Source organism: Dreissena polymorpha, chromosome 2 (assembly GCF_020536995.1).
Source record: "Dreissena polymorpha isolate Duluth1 chromosome 2, UMN_Dpol_1.0, whole genome shotgun sequence".
In the NCBI taxonomy this organism is placed as follows: Eukaryota; Metazoa; Mollusca; class Bivalvia; order Myida; family Dreissenidae; genus Dreissena; species Dreissena polymorpha.
The window spans coordinates 44,035,568-44,055,719 of NC_068356.1; the positions used below are offsets into that span (position 1 = coordinate 44,035,568).

The following is a 20,152-nucleotide window of genomic DNA, read 5'->3' on the forward strand; positions in this document are numbered from 1 at the left end:
AATATATATGTATAGCCATATAAGAAAAATGCCCTGCCCCCTGGTGGCCTTGTTGTAAACAAACCGGAACTATTTTCAAACTTAACCAAGATAGTATTGGGACAAATCTTCTCACCAGGTTTCATGATGATCGGACAATATTTTTTGCCTATAGAGTGATAACATGGTTTTACTATAGACATATAAGGAAAGATGCCCAATCCTAAGCGTCCATGATTCAACCAACCCAAATTATTTTCAAACACGTCCAAGATATCATTGGGATGAATCTTCTGACCAAATTTCATGAACACCAGACAATAAATGTGGTCTGTAGAGTGTTAACAAGGTTTTACTATAGCAACATATAGCCATATAAGGAAAAATGCCCTGCCCCCTGGAGGCCATGTTTTTCAAGCAACTGGAACCGTTTTCAAACGTATCCAATATATCATTGGGACAAATGTTCTGACCAAGTTTCATCATGATCGGACTATAAATGTGGCCTCTTGAGTGTTAACAAGGTTTTACAAAAGCAATATAAGGAAAATTGCCATGCGCCCTTGCGGCCATGTTTTTCAACCAAGCGGATTTATTTTCGAACTCGTCCAATATATCATTGAGACAAATCTTCTGATCAAGTTTCATGAAGATCGGGCAATAAACGTGGTCTCAAGAATGTTAACAAGGCAAATGTTGATGCAGCACAACGCACAAAGGTGATCACAAAAGCTCACCATGAGCTTATTGTGCTTAAGTGAGCTAAAAAAGATGCTTCATGACAACAGACCATACATGTTTATATACTTAGTGTAAAATGAAAAGATGGCATTATTTTTTAAACAACAGGAAATTGTTACATTATTGAATCAGGTAAACATTTAAAGTATAACACCGTTTCATGTAATTTTGTGTTGCGAATTAAAAAAAAGATTTCTAAATTATGTTTTTAAATCAATATTTTTCTTAAGTTATCATATTCATAAGTTGTGTACTTTTTGGCTACTGTTATGCTTGGAATGCATGTATTCATTTTACACTTGTACAGGTACTTGTATGGCTCTAGAGTGTTCACAAGGCAAAATGTTGACGAAGCACGACGGACGACGGAAAAAAGGCGATCACAAAAGCTCACCATGAGCACGTTGTGCTCAGGTGAGCTAAAAACATGCATGCCCCACCCAAAACCCTTACTTAAAAATGTTGTTAATTAAATTAATACCCACTTAGATATCCGCAAGCAATACAATGCAGTTTATTGGTAATTAATCCGGCTTTTTTTATGTAAATGATTACATGCCTGCAGGCATCAACCCTTTTTCTTTATCTGAAAATTAATAGACGTCTTCTTTTTATCGTAATTAACAATCATACGGATTTGCTTCATCATATGTTGAAACATTCTCAAGATACATTGTATTGTGTGAAAATGAAAGTCTTTTGATCTGCCAACCGACGACTGGTGTAAAGAAATATACCCCTCCTTGTTTAGCATTAATTTTAAACTTCTTACCATTTAGATTTCAAATACGTTGTTGTTTTTTCAAGTTATCTATTAGATAAGTCTTCATAAATTATTTGACCCTTGGGGAATGGCCAATTTAGACCTCGGGGGCATTATTTTAACGATCTTAGTTGAAGATCACTATTACACTTGCCCATGTTTCATTATACCTTTGACACTTGGGTTTCACAGATTTGTACAGTTTTAATTAGCTCAGCCTCAGGTGACCTTCATTTTCAAGGTACCAGAACGATTTGAAATAATTTGAAAAAGGCCACCCAAGGATCATTCCTTTCAAGTTTTGTTCAACTCCCAGTGGGTAAGGAGGAACTGTAATTTGAATGAAAAATTTGTAAAAACATGAAATGTGTTTGTCAGAAACAATATGTCCCCTTCTGCGCTGCTTTGATTTTTTTATGATTTTTTTACCTTTGACCTTGAAGGATGACCTTGACCTTTCACCACTCAAAATGTGCAGCTCCATGAGATACACATGCATGCCAAATATGAAGTTGCTATCTTCAATATTGCAAAAGTTATCGCAAAATGTTAAAGTTGGGGCAAACAAACAGACCAACAGACAGGGCAAAAACAATATGCCCCCCACTATAGTGGTGGGGAAAATAAAAACATAACAGAAAAAAGGCGGTCCAAAGCTCACCATGTGCCACATATGAGTTAAGTATCACCTGCATTGAAAAAAGGACCTTCTGATTAAAAAGGATGTTAGTCTTAAAAACTTGACTACCATGATCAGTAATGGCAAAAATTTAAACAACTACAAATATCACTCCAAATAATTCAATTGCTGTTAGAATTGTTATTGATTTTATTTATTTCAAATGATGATTACTTGTGGATGAACTAGTATGTTCAGCATATTTATGTGCCATTTTTTAGGTTATTTCGCTTTTTTAATTGTACAATTTAACTTGTTAATTGAATATCCACAACACTCTTTTTCAAATCGTCAAATCTATCAACAGGTCACTTTAACATGTCTATTCCAGAGCTAATCACTTCAAAATTTGGAACACCTTCTACGAAGGGAGGTGGATCTGCACAGGCAATAGGCCGGTCTGGACTGCCCTCTTTGTACGTTTCAGGATCCTGGCTAGGGGTCAGCCAGACTGGGTTCACCTCTATGGATCTTTGAGAGGCACAACTACGAGTTGATTTTTCTGGTCTCCCCTCCCTGTACATTTGCGAGTCACAGCCAGGTGTTGGGTGGTCTGATCTCCTCTCCAAGGGTATTTGAGAATCACAGCTAGGCGTCGGTTGGTGTGGACTTGCTTGCTTCCTTCTCTTCTTGTTCATGCACTACAAAAGGAAGGTACTAAAGACTATACACATTGCAAGGACTGATTACCGTATTCAAATACAGTCAACATTTGAAACTTACTAGTATACAATAAGTGATCCTAAAATCTGTGCTTAAGGGGTGTTGCGGCAGTTTATTTAACGGAGGATATATTTATAGCAACACTGATGCTATTCTCACAACCCAATAGTTTTGTTATCAGAATCATCACAAATTAATGACCGTGTAGGTTCATAATAGGTACTCAGTGGTTCGATCCCAGGTGAAGTTAACTTTTTTTTCTTTCTTTTATTTCATTCTTGCTTTTTTTCCTGGAGCTCTTTAGTCCTGTTGTTTACATTAATCAATTTAAAGCATTTAATCACAAACTTCAAAACATGCCGAAATTTGATAACAAGTCCCTGTTATTGATGATTAAGGTTGAGTTGGATACTGTATGGCCTTATGTTTGTGATTAAATATTGAATAAGTGTTGTTTTTTTGTAAACTGTTGTGATCCCAATTAAGATAGTAAACAATCAATAATGTTTATGCATATCTCTAACAGTCTATGTACCGGTACTTGTGTTTCGCCTTATTGCTGTATTTTATGAAATTTGACATAGACGGTAGGGATAGTAAAACATAAAAATCTCTGTTAAAAGTGCGGTGACCCCCTTTTTTATTTTTGTTTTATGATAACAATACGTAGATGAACTTATTTGAGCAGTTTCGCAAAAAGTTATTAGATAGAACTTTTTTTAATTCCATTTTTGTGGTTAAAATAGTAAAAATTGACGTGTTTTGGGGTGACAGAAAAATTATAAAAATTAAATTTCTTAAAATTTAACTTGTGTTCTCCATTTTTTTGGTAGTTTGTGGTTTAATAAAATGGTATATGATATATCTTAGCTTATATTATGTCTACATGTTGCCAATTTCATAGGTTATTAATCATTTTTATGCAATTAGAGATTTTTCAGTTTTAATGAAAAAGTACATGTTATATAATGGTGAATAAAATCAAAACAAGGCCAATGACCCTATGTTTTTATTTCATTTTTCATATAATATTAGTATGTATTACTTAAATAAAAATTTTGAGCAAAAGGTATTAGATGCAAAAAAATCAGCAAAACTGCAGCAACACCCCTTAAAACAGTGGTAAAGCACACCCCTCATGAATTAAATAGCGATTTTTTTTGCTGATTTTCATAAGCATAAATGTTCAGAAAAATTAATCTTTATCTGGATACACATCCATTTTATTTGTGCACAATAAGGCATTCTTTTCAAGACAGTGCATACACAGTTGAAATCAAGAAAATACTTATATATTGTGAGCCATAAGCCATGAAGACCCTAGCGCGCTAACAGCCAAACTCTGGTCCAAAGTATACCAATTGTCAAAGACATTGTGACCATATGTTTTTCCTCATTTGACCCATATTCAAACATCGCCTAGAAATTGTTCAAATGATATGCATGTATCATCAACACTGAGCCATTAATGATGTTTTTTGAGTGGTTAAAAGGCTTTACAAAGAATAATGTGACCTGATAACCGAGTTTTTGAACATGCATGGCCCTGATTTGAACTTGGCCTAGATTTTGTCAAGATAAACCTTTTCAGTCAGTTTCATCAAGACTCAATCATAAATGTGACTTCTAAATGGCAACAGCTTTTTTTCGCTTATGTGACCAAGAAATTTTCATCAAGATTGAGTCATAAATATGGCTTCTTGAGTGGTAACAAGGGTTTTCTAAAAATTTCATTAACAAACCTTTAACATATTTTCAAACTTGGCCTATATTTTGCCAAGATAAACATTCTGACAAAGTTTCATAAATAATTAACCAAAATGTGTCCACTTCAGTGTTAACAAGCTAAAAGTTAACAAAAAACATGTTTTTTCTAAGATAGATACTTGGTGACATAGTTTTGTTGTCAATATTTATCCTGTCTAAGCTTCATCAAGATTGAGGCATCATTCTTGCTTCTAGAGTGGTTACACAGTTTTTGTACAAATAGGCCTTGCTACCTATTTTTTTACCCCACTTTACCAAAATTCAAACATGGCTAAGATATTGTGAAGATAAACATTCTGAATTATGACTGAGCAAAAAATCTGGCCAAGAGAGATCACAAAATAAATGTTGATGGTGAACACCATACAATGCACAATGATGGATGACAGACATAGGTGACCACAATAGCTTATCTCATGGGCGATGTGCTCCGGTGTGCTCAAATGGCTTTAAGATGCGATTTCAATACTCTAAGGGCCACAAGACTTGAAGAGATTTGAAGAGATCATAAACGTTTAAGCAAGGCAATACAACTAGAGAACACCAAAAAATGTGGTCAATAATATTAACCAATTAATTTGCATTGATATTGGGTTCATCAGGGGTAATTTAAACAAATCATGTGAGCAGAGTATCCAGTCAAATGCAGTATTAATGTGAAAAAAGACCGTTATTATTTGATAATTAATGATAAACCCCACCTTTTAGTTTGTTAACCAATTTAACAGACATATTGATAATTTCAAACAAAAGGCAATTTCTCCCTATATACGGAACTTTCCTCATTCTCTTTCTGTTATTTGAATTTAATATTGAAACAGTTATGCTCTGAACAACAGTATATTACAAGAACAAGAGATGTGTTTGTCAGAAACACAATGCCCTCTTCTGCGCCACTTTGAAGCCATATATTTGACATTTGACCTTGAAAGATGACCTTGACCTTCCACCACTCAAAATGTGCAGCTCCATGAGATACACATGCATGCCAAATATCAAGTTGCTATCTTCAATATTGCAAAAGTTATGGCCAATGTTTAAGTTTTCGGACGGACAGACAGACGGACTGACGGACAGTTAAAAAACTATATGCAACCCTTTGGGGGCATAAAAATGACCATGCCATGAAATCATTTTTTCAATGTTTACCTTAAATATTTAGTACAAGAGAGGCCAATATTTTTATTTAAACAAGATCTGTATACACATGTAGACAGTATCGCATGAAAACCACATGCACATTGCTTTTATTTTATTATGTACAGTCATAATCTAGATGTTTTATAATTGCCACTCGTCATTAAATTATAGAAGACTGTTTCGCTAAATTTGTGATAAAGTGGAATAGGTAGTTGTTCGACATTTTAAAACTAAACACACGTAGGAGAATTCAAACCGAGTTGAAAGCAATGAACAATGCGATTTCCTTAGGCTCAATGAATAACATTCATGATAATATTTGACATCTACGCCAATATGTCAATACTGGTCCTCCGATATTATCAAAATGTAGCCATACCAGACATCATCAGAAAAATCAATCGTATAAACCCAAGCTAGGTCTTCAGCTAGGTTATTGAGTAGCATCCACATCTGTTTGTAATAACAGTTAAATTGACCTTGGTCCCAAATACAAAACCTACTAAGGGTTGGATGTTAACTACCCAAATACTAATTTCCAGTTTAATATCATAAATATCCTACCTCAAATTAATGAGAGGAAACTATTTGTTGTTCTCAATGTTTAGCAACAGTGACCATGACCTCTACCCAAATGGCTTCAAATCGATCACAAGTTAGGTCTAAATGTAAGCGAGCTTTATCCATAGTTGCATCAAGACTGGTAAATGCAAACTTAGATTTTGACCAGAAACCCTGTTTGAGGCAATAGCTCGCAGCTAAAGTCAAAGAGTACGTATGACCTTTGTATTACCATTTTCAACAACATACAAACATTTCATAATTATGCAACATGCAGGACGATTTCACATATTGGGCTCAGCTCTGCTGTTTTTGACTAACTAGCATCTAGTTTTTAAATAATAAGGAAGTTTTACTTAAATCCCTTAATACTTATAACCTTAAAGTTGTAAAAAAAATAGATATATGGATGATCGATATGATTTCTGAATGATTTGGAAGGTGACTTAAAGGACATTCACTTTGGTGCAGATGTCAAAAGTTTAAGTTTACATGTTTTATGTAAAAAATTAAATATTACTAAAGCAAAAATTACCCCTGGCCAGTCTTCCATAGAATTCTGGCTCATGTCTGCATTCTTCTTCAGTTTTTGTCTCAGCTTTTTCTTCACAGCATCACGGCTAGGCTGCTTCATAGGCGGATATCGAATGACTGTTTCTGAAATAGAAACAATCCAATAATTATATCTTGAAAACATTTAATAACAAGAAAAATGGCGGCGCCACAAAAACCAGGTTTTTAATGTTGTAATCAATTTTATTAAAGTATTTAAATAAATATGATAGCTTAAAAAATTATAAAACCATCTAAATTCAAGTCATTGAGCTGAAAAAGGTTTAAGTAACAGTTAAAATGACCATGAACCAACTGGTCCCAAATGCAATACCAAGCTATGTGTACATGTAGGCTACCAACATACAATATTTCAGAACAATAACCACTCGAGATATTACCCGGTAAGCAGGAACCTTTTTCATATTTTAAGAAACAGTGACCTAGATCTTGGCACATCTGGTCCCAAATGGAATCCTTAGCTAAGGATACATATAAGTTATCTACACACAACTTCAGCACAATATCTCAATTGTATGATATATTGGAGAGTTTTTCTAAAAGATTATAAGCTGTTCCTTTTTATTTGGATTAAACTTAATGAGCCATTCACTTGCCCAATAATTTAAAGTTTCTAAATCAGAACTTAGCACTTTATCAGCGTGAATTGGATTTTTGGCAATTATTGAGATGCTTGTGTCATCTGCAAAAGTCTGAAAATGTTCACTTGAATTTCTGCTACAATGACATTTATATAAATTAAAATAGCAATGGCCTAAGTATATATCATTGAGGAACGCAAGTAATAATAAAATTCCAGTTTGAATATCCACCTGGTGTCACTTCCATGGACCGCTGACAGTCACTGCTACGGGTTTGCTGGTCCCATCTCTCCTCCCTGGACATTTGAGAGTCACAGCTAGGGGTAAGCCGAACCTGGTTCACCTCCATGGAGCTTTGGGAGTCACAGCTCGGGTTTGGTTGGTCTGGTCTCCACTCAATGTACATTTGAGAGTCACAGCTACTGTTTGGTTGGTCTGGTCTCCACTCAATGGACATTTGAGAGTCACGGCCATTGGTTGGTTGGTCTGGTCTTCCGTTCCTTGACCTTTGGGAATTACAGCTAAGGGTTTGTTGGTCTGATCTCCACTCCATGGACATTTGAGAGTCACAGCTACGGGTCAGCCCTACAAAGTTCACCTCCATGGAGCTTTGGGAGTCATGCGTAGAGGTTGGTTGGTCTGATCTCACCTTCAATGACATTTGAAAATCACGGCTAGGCATTGGCGGGTCAGGCCCTGCAAATATGCTTCTTGACAAATTGTTATATTTGACACTCAAAAAAGCATTTTTTCAAGATACAAAGGGCCATAACTCCTTTATCAACAGATGGTGTACAATGCCATTTGGCGTGCATAATCCTCTTATCCATATATATACTCATACCAAGTTTCAATGAAATCCGCCAGAGCGCTTCCATGATATGTCTCCTGACGGACGTAAAGACGGACGGACAATGCCAAAACAATATTTCTCCGCCTATGGCAAAGGATAAAGAAGAAGGTACTTAATTTGAATATTAGTAAAGATCCACAAAGAAAGGTTGCATACCAAGTAACATAAACCTATGGGACCTGTGGTTGAAGAGAATATTGTTCAGAACATTATTGCAATAAGTAGATAAAAAAAAAATTCACTTTCTAGGATGTAGATTTACCTTTTCCTCAACATATGAACATTTCCTAATCATGCATCCTATGATTCTTACATTTCACAGGTTATTTACTTTTAAACATTTTAAACTTTATTTTAAGATCAAATAACCTACATATGCATTACATACAAAACCATCATCATTGAACAAGGATGAATCACGGATCATTCAATGGAAGGTTTGGCGAAATTATACCAAGGTGCTAAAAACAATGGGAAAGCACAAACGATAACCATGACCACCTTGTGTTAAGGTAAAATAATAAGAACAAGAGGGCCTAAAAGGCCCAAGGTTATCCCCCGCAACATATGCTTTGTTTGAGGATGGGTGCAAATTGGACGGATGAACATAATGATAAATGGACGGACGGAGGACAATAACACAAAACTAAGACAAAAGAAGGTTCTTAAGCCTTCACAATTTATTTAGGTGAATTAATAAGTCGTGCGTTTGCCACAAAAACATTCAACGTTTACAATACTCATATCAAGTTTAAATGAAATCCGCCAAAGCACTTCCAAGATATGGCTCCGGACACAAAAGTGCCGGACGGACGGACGGACAACGCCAAAACAATATCCCTCCGCCTCTGGCGCTGGAATATATTCATACCAAGTTTCAAAGAAATCCGCCAAAGCGCTTCCAAGATATGGCTACGGACACAAAAATGCCTATAGTAAAAAGCATTTTTTCAAGATACAAAGGGCCATAAGTCTGTTTTTAACAGATGGTGTACAATGCCATTTGGCGTGCATCATCCTCTTATGCATATATATACTCATACCAAGTTTAAATGAAATCTGCCAAAGCACTTCCAAGATATGGCTCCGGACACAAAAGTGCCTATAGTAAAAAGCATTTTTTCAAGATACAAAGGGCCATAAGTCTGTTTTTAACAGATGGTGTACAATGCCATTTGGCGTGCATCATCCTCTTATGCATATATATACTCATACCAAGTTTCAATGAAATCCGCCAAAGAACTTCCAAGATATGGCTCTGGACACTAAAAAGCATTTTTTCAAGATACAAAGGGCCATAAGTCTGTTTTTAACAGATGGTGTACAATGCCATTTGGCGTGCATCATCCTCTTATATATATATACTCATACCAAGTTTAAATGAAATCCACCAAAGAACTTCCAAGATATGGCTCCGGACACAAAAGTGCCGGACGGACGGACGGACGGACCCACGAATGATACATTGTGTGTCTAATAATTTGTGGGACTATCAAAATCGTATTGTGGGTCTTTTCATTATTGTTTCTAACGAATGATACATTGTGTGTTTTTCAGACTTCTGTGTCTATTTCACTATGTGTCTTTTCATCCAAATAAATTGTGGGATCATATTATGTCAAATAAAGAGTTACAACTCCACTGAAAAACTATGTATTTAACACAAACACCAACAAATGAAACATATGTTAGATATGTTCAATAAAAACATATTGTATCAAATAACTGTCACGAATGCATACTTTTATAAATGTAAACTACCGGTAATACAATCAAGTATTTGCAATCTATGCTAGTGTTCTAAAGAAACAATAAAACACTTATTCTTTGAATGTAGAAAAGTTCAACCATTGTAATCACTTTCCCTAAAACTTAAGCAAAAGGAATATTGACATAAGTTTCCTTTATCATGTCAAAAATATTATAAATGAAATGATCAGCATTGTGCATCAAATTGTGCTTAACCACAACTAACTGGATTCACACATTAAAAATGGCAACATTTCATAATGTAATTTCTTCTCTTTCTCACTTTAGCCATACAAAACCACATAAAGCATCGCACACCAAGACCATGGTTACCCACCAATTCAACATACATTCAGGTACATTTACACAACATGACTTAAAACTACACATTTTTTATTTTTCAGAGGTGTATGTAAAGACATATAGTGGATATTTTGCCTGCAAGATAAAATGGTCAAAAGTGATGTGCATCATTGGTCTATTCAAAACAATGTTGCAAACCAGTAAATGACAAAATGCAGGCATACTGGACAAACTTTAATAGCATAAGATTAACAAAATGGTTGTGGGATGTCACTAATATGAACCTAACATCAATTATTGTGGGTCATCAAAGAAAGATATAATTAAAATGTTACTGAAAAAAATATGACCTTATTCTTAAACTAAAATATCTGTCTCTGTAGGAAGAGTGTAAAGATTAGTAAATATCAGATTTAACTATGTTCCCAAATGGATTTTACTGCAGCAGAACTAAATGGAACAAAATAAAAGAATTAAAAACGAGGGCTGTCCGAGGACAGCGCTGGTCATCTTTTTCTGAATACTTGTCACATATTTGCTCAGATCACATGTTTATTTTCAATATGTTCAAGTTATTACAGAGTATAATCTCAGATCACATGTACTTTTCAGTATATTGAAGTTTTTTAATTTAAGCTTTTGTAATGAAAAACTAATATTGACAAATACAAATAACATTTTCCCAAAGTTAGTTGTGATTTATAAAAAAAATAACCACAGCAAATGCCGCGGTGGGTACAATAGCTCTCATTTTCTTTGAAAAGTTGAGCTAAACAACACCTAGGAAAAGTCAAACAAATATTGAAATTGAATGTCGTATTCTTCTACAGACTCAGTATAAATCCTATCTACAACATGTATAGACAGTCAATATGTATAAAATATATCTCCATTTACCTATACACACGTGACATGAACTTCAGAACTAGATGCCTGTCGAGCCCAGTGTCAATAAAGCAAAGTTGGTATCCTGTTTGCACACAGACACAATTAATAATGAAAAAAACCCTGACAAAAACCAACAAGAAATATTTGTTTAAAAAAAGTGTCAATGCATAAGGGAGATACAGACCGGGCAAGGTGTATAATGCTAATTTTTGACCTTTGAACTCTTATATCGACTTGAGCGACTATATCTGAGGCAATCAGAAGCCTGTTTATGAAAACGACGAGCCAATGAACACCAAGCTTTCTAATCGACGCATGCGCGTACACCCGCGTGTTGGACATGTGGCTTTTTTGTGTAGTGGGACTTTCAAACTAGCAGAACCCATACAACGGATCTATATTTGACGATATTTGAAGTGTGACCTTGACCTTTGAGCTAGAGACCTGGATCTTTCGTGTTGCACACCGGCTCATTGTGTTTAACAATTATGCCAAGTTATTTAAAAACAAAGTGTCAATGCATAAGGGCGATACAGCCTGGACAAGCAATCCTGACCCAAAACCTAAACCAACGTACATACAGACACGCAAGTGCAATTGAGGCAACTATATCGAGCTCAATCCCGGTGGCATGACAAAAATTATTCCAATCATACTGGTAAACATTCCCATCAGAAAAAACTAATTGTCAGTGTTTTATTCAACTGCCTCGTCCTTTTTAAATATTACAAACCAGTAACGGTATAACCAAAAAAACATGCTTAGGGTGTGTGCATATGTATTTTGAACTAACAATTTCAAACTAAAAATGTCTAGACAACTCTTACAAAGTTTCCTCAAGATTTGTCAAACTTGATATTATCTTGAAAAAAAAATGGATCAAAAATGTGTCTTCAAGCATATTTACAATTATTTTTGTAAATTTTTGCACACATTCTAGCTTTTGGACCCACATGACCCAGATTCCATATTGGTCTTGCCAAAACATTTTCTTCAAGTTTGGACCATACATATGGCAGCTTAAGTTACATATTATAAGCAACTTTTGGAAAGGACACACAATCTCTTTTTTTTAAATAACAAAAGTTGTGAATCTAAGAAAAACCACAGGAGAAAAAAGAATCTATTTGGAAAAATGTTTCTTCCTAAGTAGTTACAAATAGAGCTTGCTTCTAAAATTCATTTGTAACTTTATGTTCATAACATGTGTTTTTATTATATACCTTAAACTTTACTTATATTATTTGTAAACTGAAATCAGGTATATAAGAAAATAAATAAGGTACATTCCAAAAGCATCAATGAAGCAAAAAGGAAAATATTGTATCTAAGCTTTTGTATTAGCATTTTTAACGTTTGATAATATAAGATTCTTTTCCACCTTTAGACATATACATAGTAAAGTTTCAATTCAACAAATAAAATGCACACACAAAAATTACCACTTGCATACAAACATCACCCATATTTGCCAAGTCACTGTTGCATGAACTTTTCAATGTCCCTCGAAGGTATTCTTATAATGTTCCATCCGAGTACCGGTAGTAAACAACATGTTTTTATTATTTCTTATGATTCATTGCACTAATTTTCTGAATTATCTTGTCGTTTGACCTTTTCCATATTTGCCCAGTTTTCTTACGACTTTTCTGTTTGGCATCTTCAACCTGCTGTTTCCGCAGACAAATTCCACTTTTAAGATATTCACTAAAGTAAGTTTTTATTTCCTCCGTTTCTACCTCTGTGAATTTCTGACGTTTGCAGCCTTTTTGGAGGGGCTTCCTTTTTCTCTTTCCCTCAAATTCCTCTTCATCCCCATTTGATATAGTGTGGTCATCTTCGTCCATGCTTCTGAAAAAGTTACAAAGAATATTATTCAAAAAGAAGCAAGCAACACTAATTCAAAACTTATTACAAAATGTATAGTCCTTATTTCTGACAACACACACTACAGTGGCGATAATTAAATCAAAAGGACACCGAGGATTCTGCTATTTTGTTCTTCTCAGATGAGCTTGTTCAGCATAAATTTCCAAAACATGACCAAAACGCAACGTATTGTCTAATAGACAAGATTCACATCAAATATCTAAGCCATAGTTCTTGCTCTATCAGAAAAGGAGTTTTCTCTATGCTCACAATGAGCATTTTGTAATCAGGTGCGCTGAAAAGTAGTACTGAGATCTTAGAAAGCCATTCGAAAAAGTAAGAAAAGTAAAAACACTGGAAAGCGCGACTCAGCTAAAAAACATTGATTTCCAATGGGGATATTAAAGTACATTGTTTCAATGTTTTTTAATTTAACTTACCCATATCCATCTGGGGCATCAAGACTTGTGTGCTCAGCATCGACTTCTGCTTGACATTCAAGACTTGTGTACTCAGCATCGACTTCTGCTTGACTTTCTGCTCTATTTTCATTACCACATGTCTCTGGACCAGATGCTAAAATGTCTGAAAACATTCATCAACTGTTTACAATGTGTACTGTTAACAGTAAATGCACCTACATATTTATCGGATTTTCATCAATTTCATAATCAAGCATCTGCCATGTACAATGAAACAACAGTCTACATTATAGCAGGGCCACTATGGGTTGAAAAGGGATATAGATATACAGCCTGCAAATTTAATAATTTGATTGGCTGATAAGGTAGGTCCAAACAATAATATAAATTTCAGCAAGAAACTCCGGGAAATGCCATTTTGTTTTAAGTCAGTCTGAATCTATTCTAGTATTAAATAAATAAGAAAGTAAATGTGAAATGTTATACATACATGTAGATATTTAAATAACATCATTAATAAGTAAGTGTTTGATATTGGCCCTGTTATTTTTCCTCGGGTCAGTCTTATTGGCCCTCTGCCTTGGGCGAATACGACTGCCCTCGGAAAAATAACAGTTGAGACCAATATCATCAACAAATAGTCAAAATCAGTGCTTAGAAAATTTATATATATATATTAGATATAAGACATTTATGAAAGAAAAATATACACATACATGTGTTGTCCTAGAAAAACATTAACATTCTGCTAAATCTGGTACTTACAAAACTTTTATTATTCAATCATTATATTAAATAGTTAAATATGCTTTTAGTTTATAATTTTATACCATTAGAACACTGAATCTAATTTAATTATAATTGATTAAAACAAGATCACCGCATAACGGGTGCCAACGCTCGGCTGCGGATGCAGTATTGAATAAATGAAAGCTTGTCAGATTTTAATTTTTTTGAAGGTCACAGTGACCTTGACCTTTGACCTTGTGACCCAAAAATAGGTGTGGCATGTAAAACTCAGCAAGGTGCATCTAAATATGAAGTTTTAAAGTTGTAGGTGGAAGCACTTTGATAATAGAGCAAATTGTCAAGGTTTTAGCACCAGGCGGACGGTAGACAGCAGACGCCGAACAACAAGCTGGCTGTGACAATATCTCGGGTTTTCTCCAAAAACAGCAGAGCTAAAAATCATCAAAAATACCTTCAAAAGGAATGCTCCCAATTTCATCAAGGCTCTTTCCTACAAACTTTTCTGTAAGGTCCATGTCTTGCATCAGCAATACTTTGCTGATTTTGACTCTTTCAATGAAGCCAGACATTTGCCTGTAGTGGTCCAAGCGCACTCTCGTTGTATGACCCAGGTGGCTACACAGCCATTGTAGCTTGTTTGGTTTCAAGTTTATCACCTGAAAATAATATTATGATCAGAAATTGCAATCATCAATCATTGTTTAATGAACTGCACTTTGGTTCTCATTACTTTTTGGGCTGATAGGAAGGCTTGTTATTGTGTAATTCATTTAATATGGGAAGGTGAAAAGTCATTCTGGCTTAAAAGAAAAGTTCCTGCATTCATAAGTGTAAGAAATTGTGTATTGTGCTTAAAAAAATAAAATAAACAAAAAATGTGTTTGTCAGAAACACAATGACCCCTATTGCACCGCTTTGAGGCCATATATTTGAAATTTGACCTGGAAGGATGACCTTGATCTTTCATCACTCAAAATGTGCAGCTCTATGAGATACACATGCATGCCAAATATCAAGTTGCCATCTTCAATATTTCAAAAGATATGACCAAGGTTAAAGTTTCAACGACGTTTTGAAGCCATATATTTGATCAAGTTGTTATCTTCAATATTACAAAAGTTATTCATTATTGCAAAAGTTTAACCAAGGTTAAAGTTTTCAACAGAATGACAGACAGACAGGCGAAAAACAATATACCCCCGATCCTTCGATTCGAGGCCGGGCATAATAATCCACTGTTAAATTTAAATGAGTTCCAAACCCACAAAGTACGAGATATAATCTTTACCTGGCTCAATGTTGCAGTTATTTCCTAAGGTTCACCTCCTGACTGACTGTGTGTGATGTATCTTGACGTTCTGATGAGCAAACCTCTTGACTGGCTGTAGAGGATGTATCTATATGTGCTGATGGCCAAACCTCTTGACTAGCTGTGGGTGATGTATCTTGACCTGCCGATGAGCAAACCTCTTGACTGGCTGTGGGTAATGTATCTTGACGTTCTGATGGCCAAACCTCTTGACTGACTGTGGGTGATGTTTCTTTATGTTCTGAAGACCGAACCTCTTGACTGGCTGTGGGTGATGAATCTTGACCTCCTGATGAGCACACCTCTTGACCAGCTGTGGGCGATGTATCTTGACCTGATGATGAGCACACCTATTTACTGGCTGTGGGTGATGTATCTTGACCTAAATCCTGATTTGAAGGGATAAAATCATTAACAAAAAATAATAAATTGCCAGCGTTTCGGTCAATGATGTGCAGACTAATGAATTATAAAATCAAAAACACAGAAAAGGTGAAAATAATCACATACACAAACATTATGTGTATAGGTAAAGCCAAAATTGTTAATATGTTTGTACACACATTTTGAATTGAAATCAAAGAAAAATAAATAGTTTAAAAACGTGTTACTTTGCAGTAAATGTTGTGGATTTTCAATTTATTTTAGTCAGTTTGTAACACTGAACATATTTAAAAGGCAAGTAACAGAAATATTAATGTATCAACAAAAGTTTATGTTTTTATACCTTTAAGAACCCCTCCTTCAGTGCAAACTCTCCATCATTTAAGAAGGCCTCCAACTTCTTTGGTTGTTTCTGTAAAGCCACTGAAATGAATTTTTTTATGTATTTGATTATATGACTTTTTGTGTCATTAATAGGCATGATTTGTGTATATGAACTACATCACTAGTGTATTTTTTATCCCTATTGCTAATGTGTCTTTAATAACAATCTAGCAACTATAAAGTCCAAAAGTTGTGTGACTTAACTGTCCATAACCTTAGTGACTGCCAAGTCCATAAATTGTGAGACTTTAATGTCAATAATCTAACTGTCATGTCCATAACTTGTGTGACTGTCATGTCCGTAAGTTGTGTGACTTAATTGTCCATAACATAAGTGACTGTCATGTCCATAAATTGCGTGACTTTAATATTAATAATCTAATTAACTGGAATGTCCAATACTTGTGTGACAATCATGTCCATAAGTTGTGTGACTTATTTGTCCATAACATAAGTGACTGTCATGTCCATAAATTGCGTGACTTTAATTTTTAAACTATGAAACTGTCATGTCCATAAATTGTGTGACTTTAATGTCCATAACCTAAGTGACTGTCGTGTCCATAAATTGTGTAACTTTAATATTAATAAACTAAGTAACTGACATGTCCCTAACTTGTGTGACTGTAATGTCCGTAAGTTGTGTGACTTAATTGTCCATAACCTAAGTGGCTGTCATGTCCATAAATTGTGTGACTTTAACTTTATTAAACTATGTAACTGGCATGTCCATAATTTGTGTGACTTTAACGTACATCACCTTAGTGACTGTCATGTCCATAAAATGTGTGAATTTAATGTTAATAATCTAAGTAACTGTAATGACCGTAAGTTGTGTCACTGTAATGTCCAACAAAGGTCGCCGTGGTGTAATGGATATGGTGTCCGCCTTGCGACCGGGAGGTCACGGGTTCGATCCCCACCGTGGGAGCGTTCTTTAGATCTCCCCCAAAGACACCAAGTACTGGTTCTAGGCCCAGGAAACGGACTCGAGAGCGTTTATATAAGCCTAAGGCTTTCGACGCAATCGAGCTAAAATAAATAGGTTTAAACTAAACTAATGTCCATAAGTTGTGTGACTTAATTGTCCATAACCTATGTGACTGTCATGTCCATAAATTGTGTGACTTTAATGTTAATAATCTAAGTAACTGTAATGACCGTTAGTTGTGTCACTGTAATGTCCGTAAGTTGTGTGACTTAATTGTCCATAACCTAAGGGACTGTCATGTCCATAAATTGTGTGACTTTAATGTTAATAATTTAAGTAACCGTAATGACCGTAAGTTGTGTCACTGTAATGTCCATAAGTTGTGTGACTTAATTGTCCATAATCTAAGTGACTGTCATGTCCATAAATTGTGTGACTTAAATTTTATTAAACTAAGTAACTGTTATGTCTATAACTTGTATGACTTTAACGTCCATAACCTAAGTGACTGTAATATCCATAAATTTTGTGACTTTAATGTTAATAATCTAAGTAACTGTAATGTCCGTAAGTTGTGTGACTGTCATGTCCATAAATTGTGTGACTTTAATTTTATTAAACTGCCATGTCCATAACGTGTGTGACTTTAACGTCCATACCCTAAGTGACTATTATGTCCATTAATTGTGTGACTTTAATTTTATTAAACTGGGTAACTGTCATGTCCATAACGCAGGTGTGACGTGTGACTTTAACGTCCATAACCTAAGTGACTGTCATGTCCATAAATTGTGTGACTTTAATTTTAATAATCTAAGTAACTGTCATGTCCATAACGTGTGTAACTGAACTGATCATCAAGTGAGTTATTGTTGAAATCAAGTATAAGTGTAAAATAATATCAGACGCCAATTTATATTTTGGAAACTTAACACGGACAATCTAAAGCCAACTCCTATATACCTCCCTTCAATCTTTGAATAATGAATAACTCTGAACGTAATTAGGTGCACTCCAGACCCGGGGGGTTAACTTCCTATATACGGTATACAGGGGTGTGCCGATTTTTTGGGGTGTGTTTTTCAACTAAAATTATAAATATGGGTATGGTTTTGAGCATCTAAGTATAGATATGGGTAATGAAATCAGAAATTTGCTTGTATATAAATGCATATAGATTTGAAAGTATCAGTATCAAAATGGGAATGATAAATGTCATTCTTGTACATAAATGGGTATCAATCAGTAGCGAGAAAGATGCAGAAACATGACTGTTTTTATATGTTGCTTGATCGAACAAGATGATACTGTGACGTCATATATTAACATACGTCATAATTAAGTGACGAAATCGTTACATAATCTAAAAGTGCCAGGAAAAGTGCAGTTACTGCAAATGATTTATGAAAATTGTGTTGGAATTTGACGACTGTCAAAATAACCGACTTTATGCTACATGTGTACACGGAATAATACTCTGCCATGGTGACATCATGGATAATTATATATTTTTTGTAGAAAATTTTGATTATGTGTGGAATCATGAAATCGTTATCACAGGCTTTGAAAGCAAATTAAGAATTTTTTTATTTCCAGTCATTCTAGTACTGAAATGGGTCCAGTTTATCAAAATTCTTGTATTGAAATGAGTCCACTTTCTCAACAGTGTCGTATACAAATGGGTCTGCTTTAAAAAAAATCTTGTATCAAAATGGGTCTACTTTATCAGAGTTGGGTCACATTTCGGAAGTCTCAGCGGGACACTCCTACCCTAAAATTTGGGAAGTTACTGAAGGTTGTTGGCTCTACCCAAACGCACAGACCAAATACATAACGAATAAACAATCCCGCAATAAAAGTATTTCAGGGCATTTTTCAAGAGAATGTAAAACTACCCATACCACTGGAATTAAAACAAGAGCACCGCATAACGGGTGCCAACGCTCGGCTGCGGGTGCAGTTTTGAATAAAAGATTGTCAGAATTGTTTTTTTAGAGGTCACAGTGACCTTGACCTCTGACCTAGTGACCCCAAAAATGGGTGTTGGGTGTAGAACTCCTCAAGGTGCACCTACAAATGAAGTTTCAAAGTTGTAGGTGGAAGCACTTTGACTTTAGAGACAAATGTCAAGGTTTTAGCACGATGCGGACGGCAGACGGCGGATGAAGAGCTGGCTATGACAATACCTCGGTATTTCTCCAAAAACAGTCGAGCTAACAATCAGCTCAATATCAGTAGTTTGAAAGAATTGTTCGTATTTGCAATCCTGTGGTATTATCCACACATGTTGATTTGTAGAAAGCAACAAGACTGCTTTACTTTCCAACTGATAATTTTATATCCTTAGGAAAAATTACAGTTCACTCAGTATTTTATTTATCAATTTGCACCATCTTAATTTTTTTACATTGATCATAGTGTGAAAATGCACAAAACTTAGACCAGATTTGAATATTCCAATAAAAGTTAAACATTTTATAAACACAATAACTATAATATTTTCTCTTCTAGTATTTGCATTGGTCCACCATCAAGGCTGTAAATTTGGCTGAAAAAAGGCCCTGCATTTACCTCAGAATTATTTACAAACAAAATGTACATGCAAGTACATTGTGTGTTTGTGTTGAATGTAAAATTTATATTTACATGTATATTTATTTCAGTAATAACTTTCAACTGCAAATTATATAGCAGCAATGCACCAGCTACTCACATAAAAACAAAATGAACACTGTCAAAGAAAACTAAACAGTTCTGTTCCTCTTGTTTTATAAACTCATAATGTTTTAATAGTTCATCTGGTGACAAACTTTACCCAGATTTAAACTTAACCTAGATATCATTACACGACCCTAATAACATT

The 20,152-nt window shown here is 34.9% G+C and overlaps 2 protein-coding genes across 4 annotated transcripts in view; both read right to left on the reverse strand.

The window, feature by feature from the left end:
- Window positions 1-20,152, reverse strand: part of LOC127866837 (uncharacterized) — a 219,225-nt gene that overhangs the window by 118,393 nt on the left and 80,680 nt on the right. Inside the window, exons 15-16 of one of the 3 annotated variants that reach the window (XM_052407666.1) lie at window positions 7,679-8,096; window positions 6,829-6,950 (exon numbers count right to left, since the gene is read on the reverse strand). The exons of the other annotated variants lie outside the window; for them this stretch is intronic. Coding sequence (XP_052263626.1) covers window positions 6,829-6,950; window positions 7,679-8,096 — 540 coding nt within the window. The remainder of the gene's footprint in view (window positions 1-6,828; window positions 6,951-7,678; window positions 8,097-20,152) is intronic. 3 annotated transcript variants of the gene reach the window in all.
- Window positions 12,119-16,416, reverse strand: LOC127866843 (uncharacterized). Its single transcript, XM_052407675.1, has 5 exons — window positions 16,318-16,416; window positions 15,570-15,979; window positions 14,733-14,937; window positions 13,550-13,694; window positions 12,119-13,091 (listed from the first exon to the last, which is right to left on the reverse strand). Exons 3-5 carry the CDS (start codon window positions 14,848-14,850, stop codon window positions 12,803-12,805), a joined length of 552 nt encoding a protein of 183 aa, XP_052263635.1. The 5' UTR covers window positions 14,851-14,937; window positions 15,570-15,979; window positions 16,318-16,416; the 3' UTR covers window positions 12,119-12,802.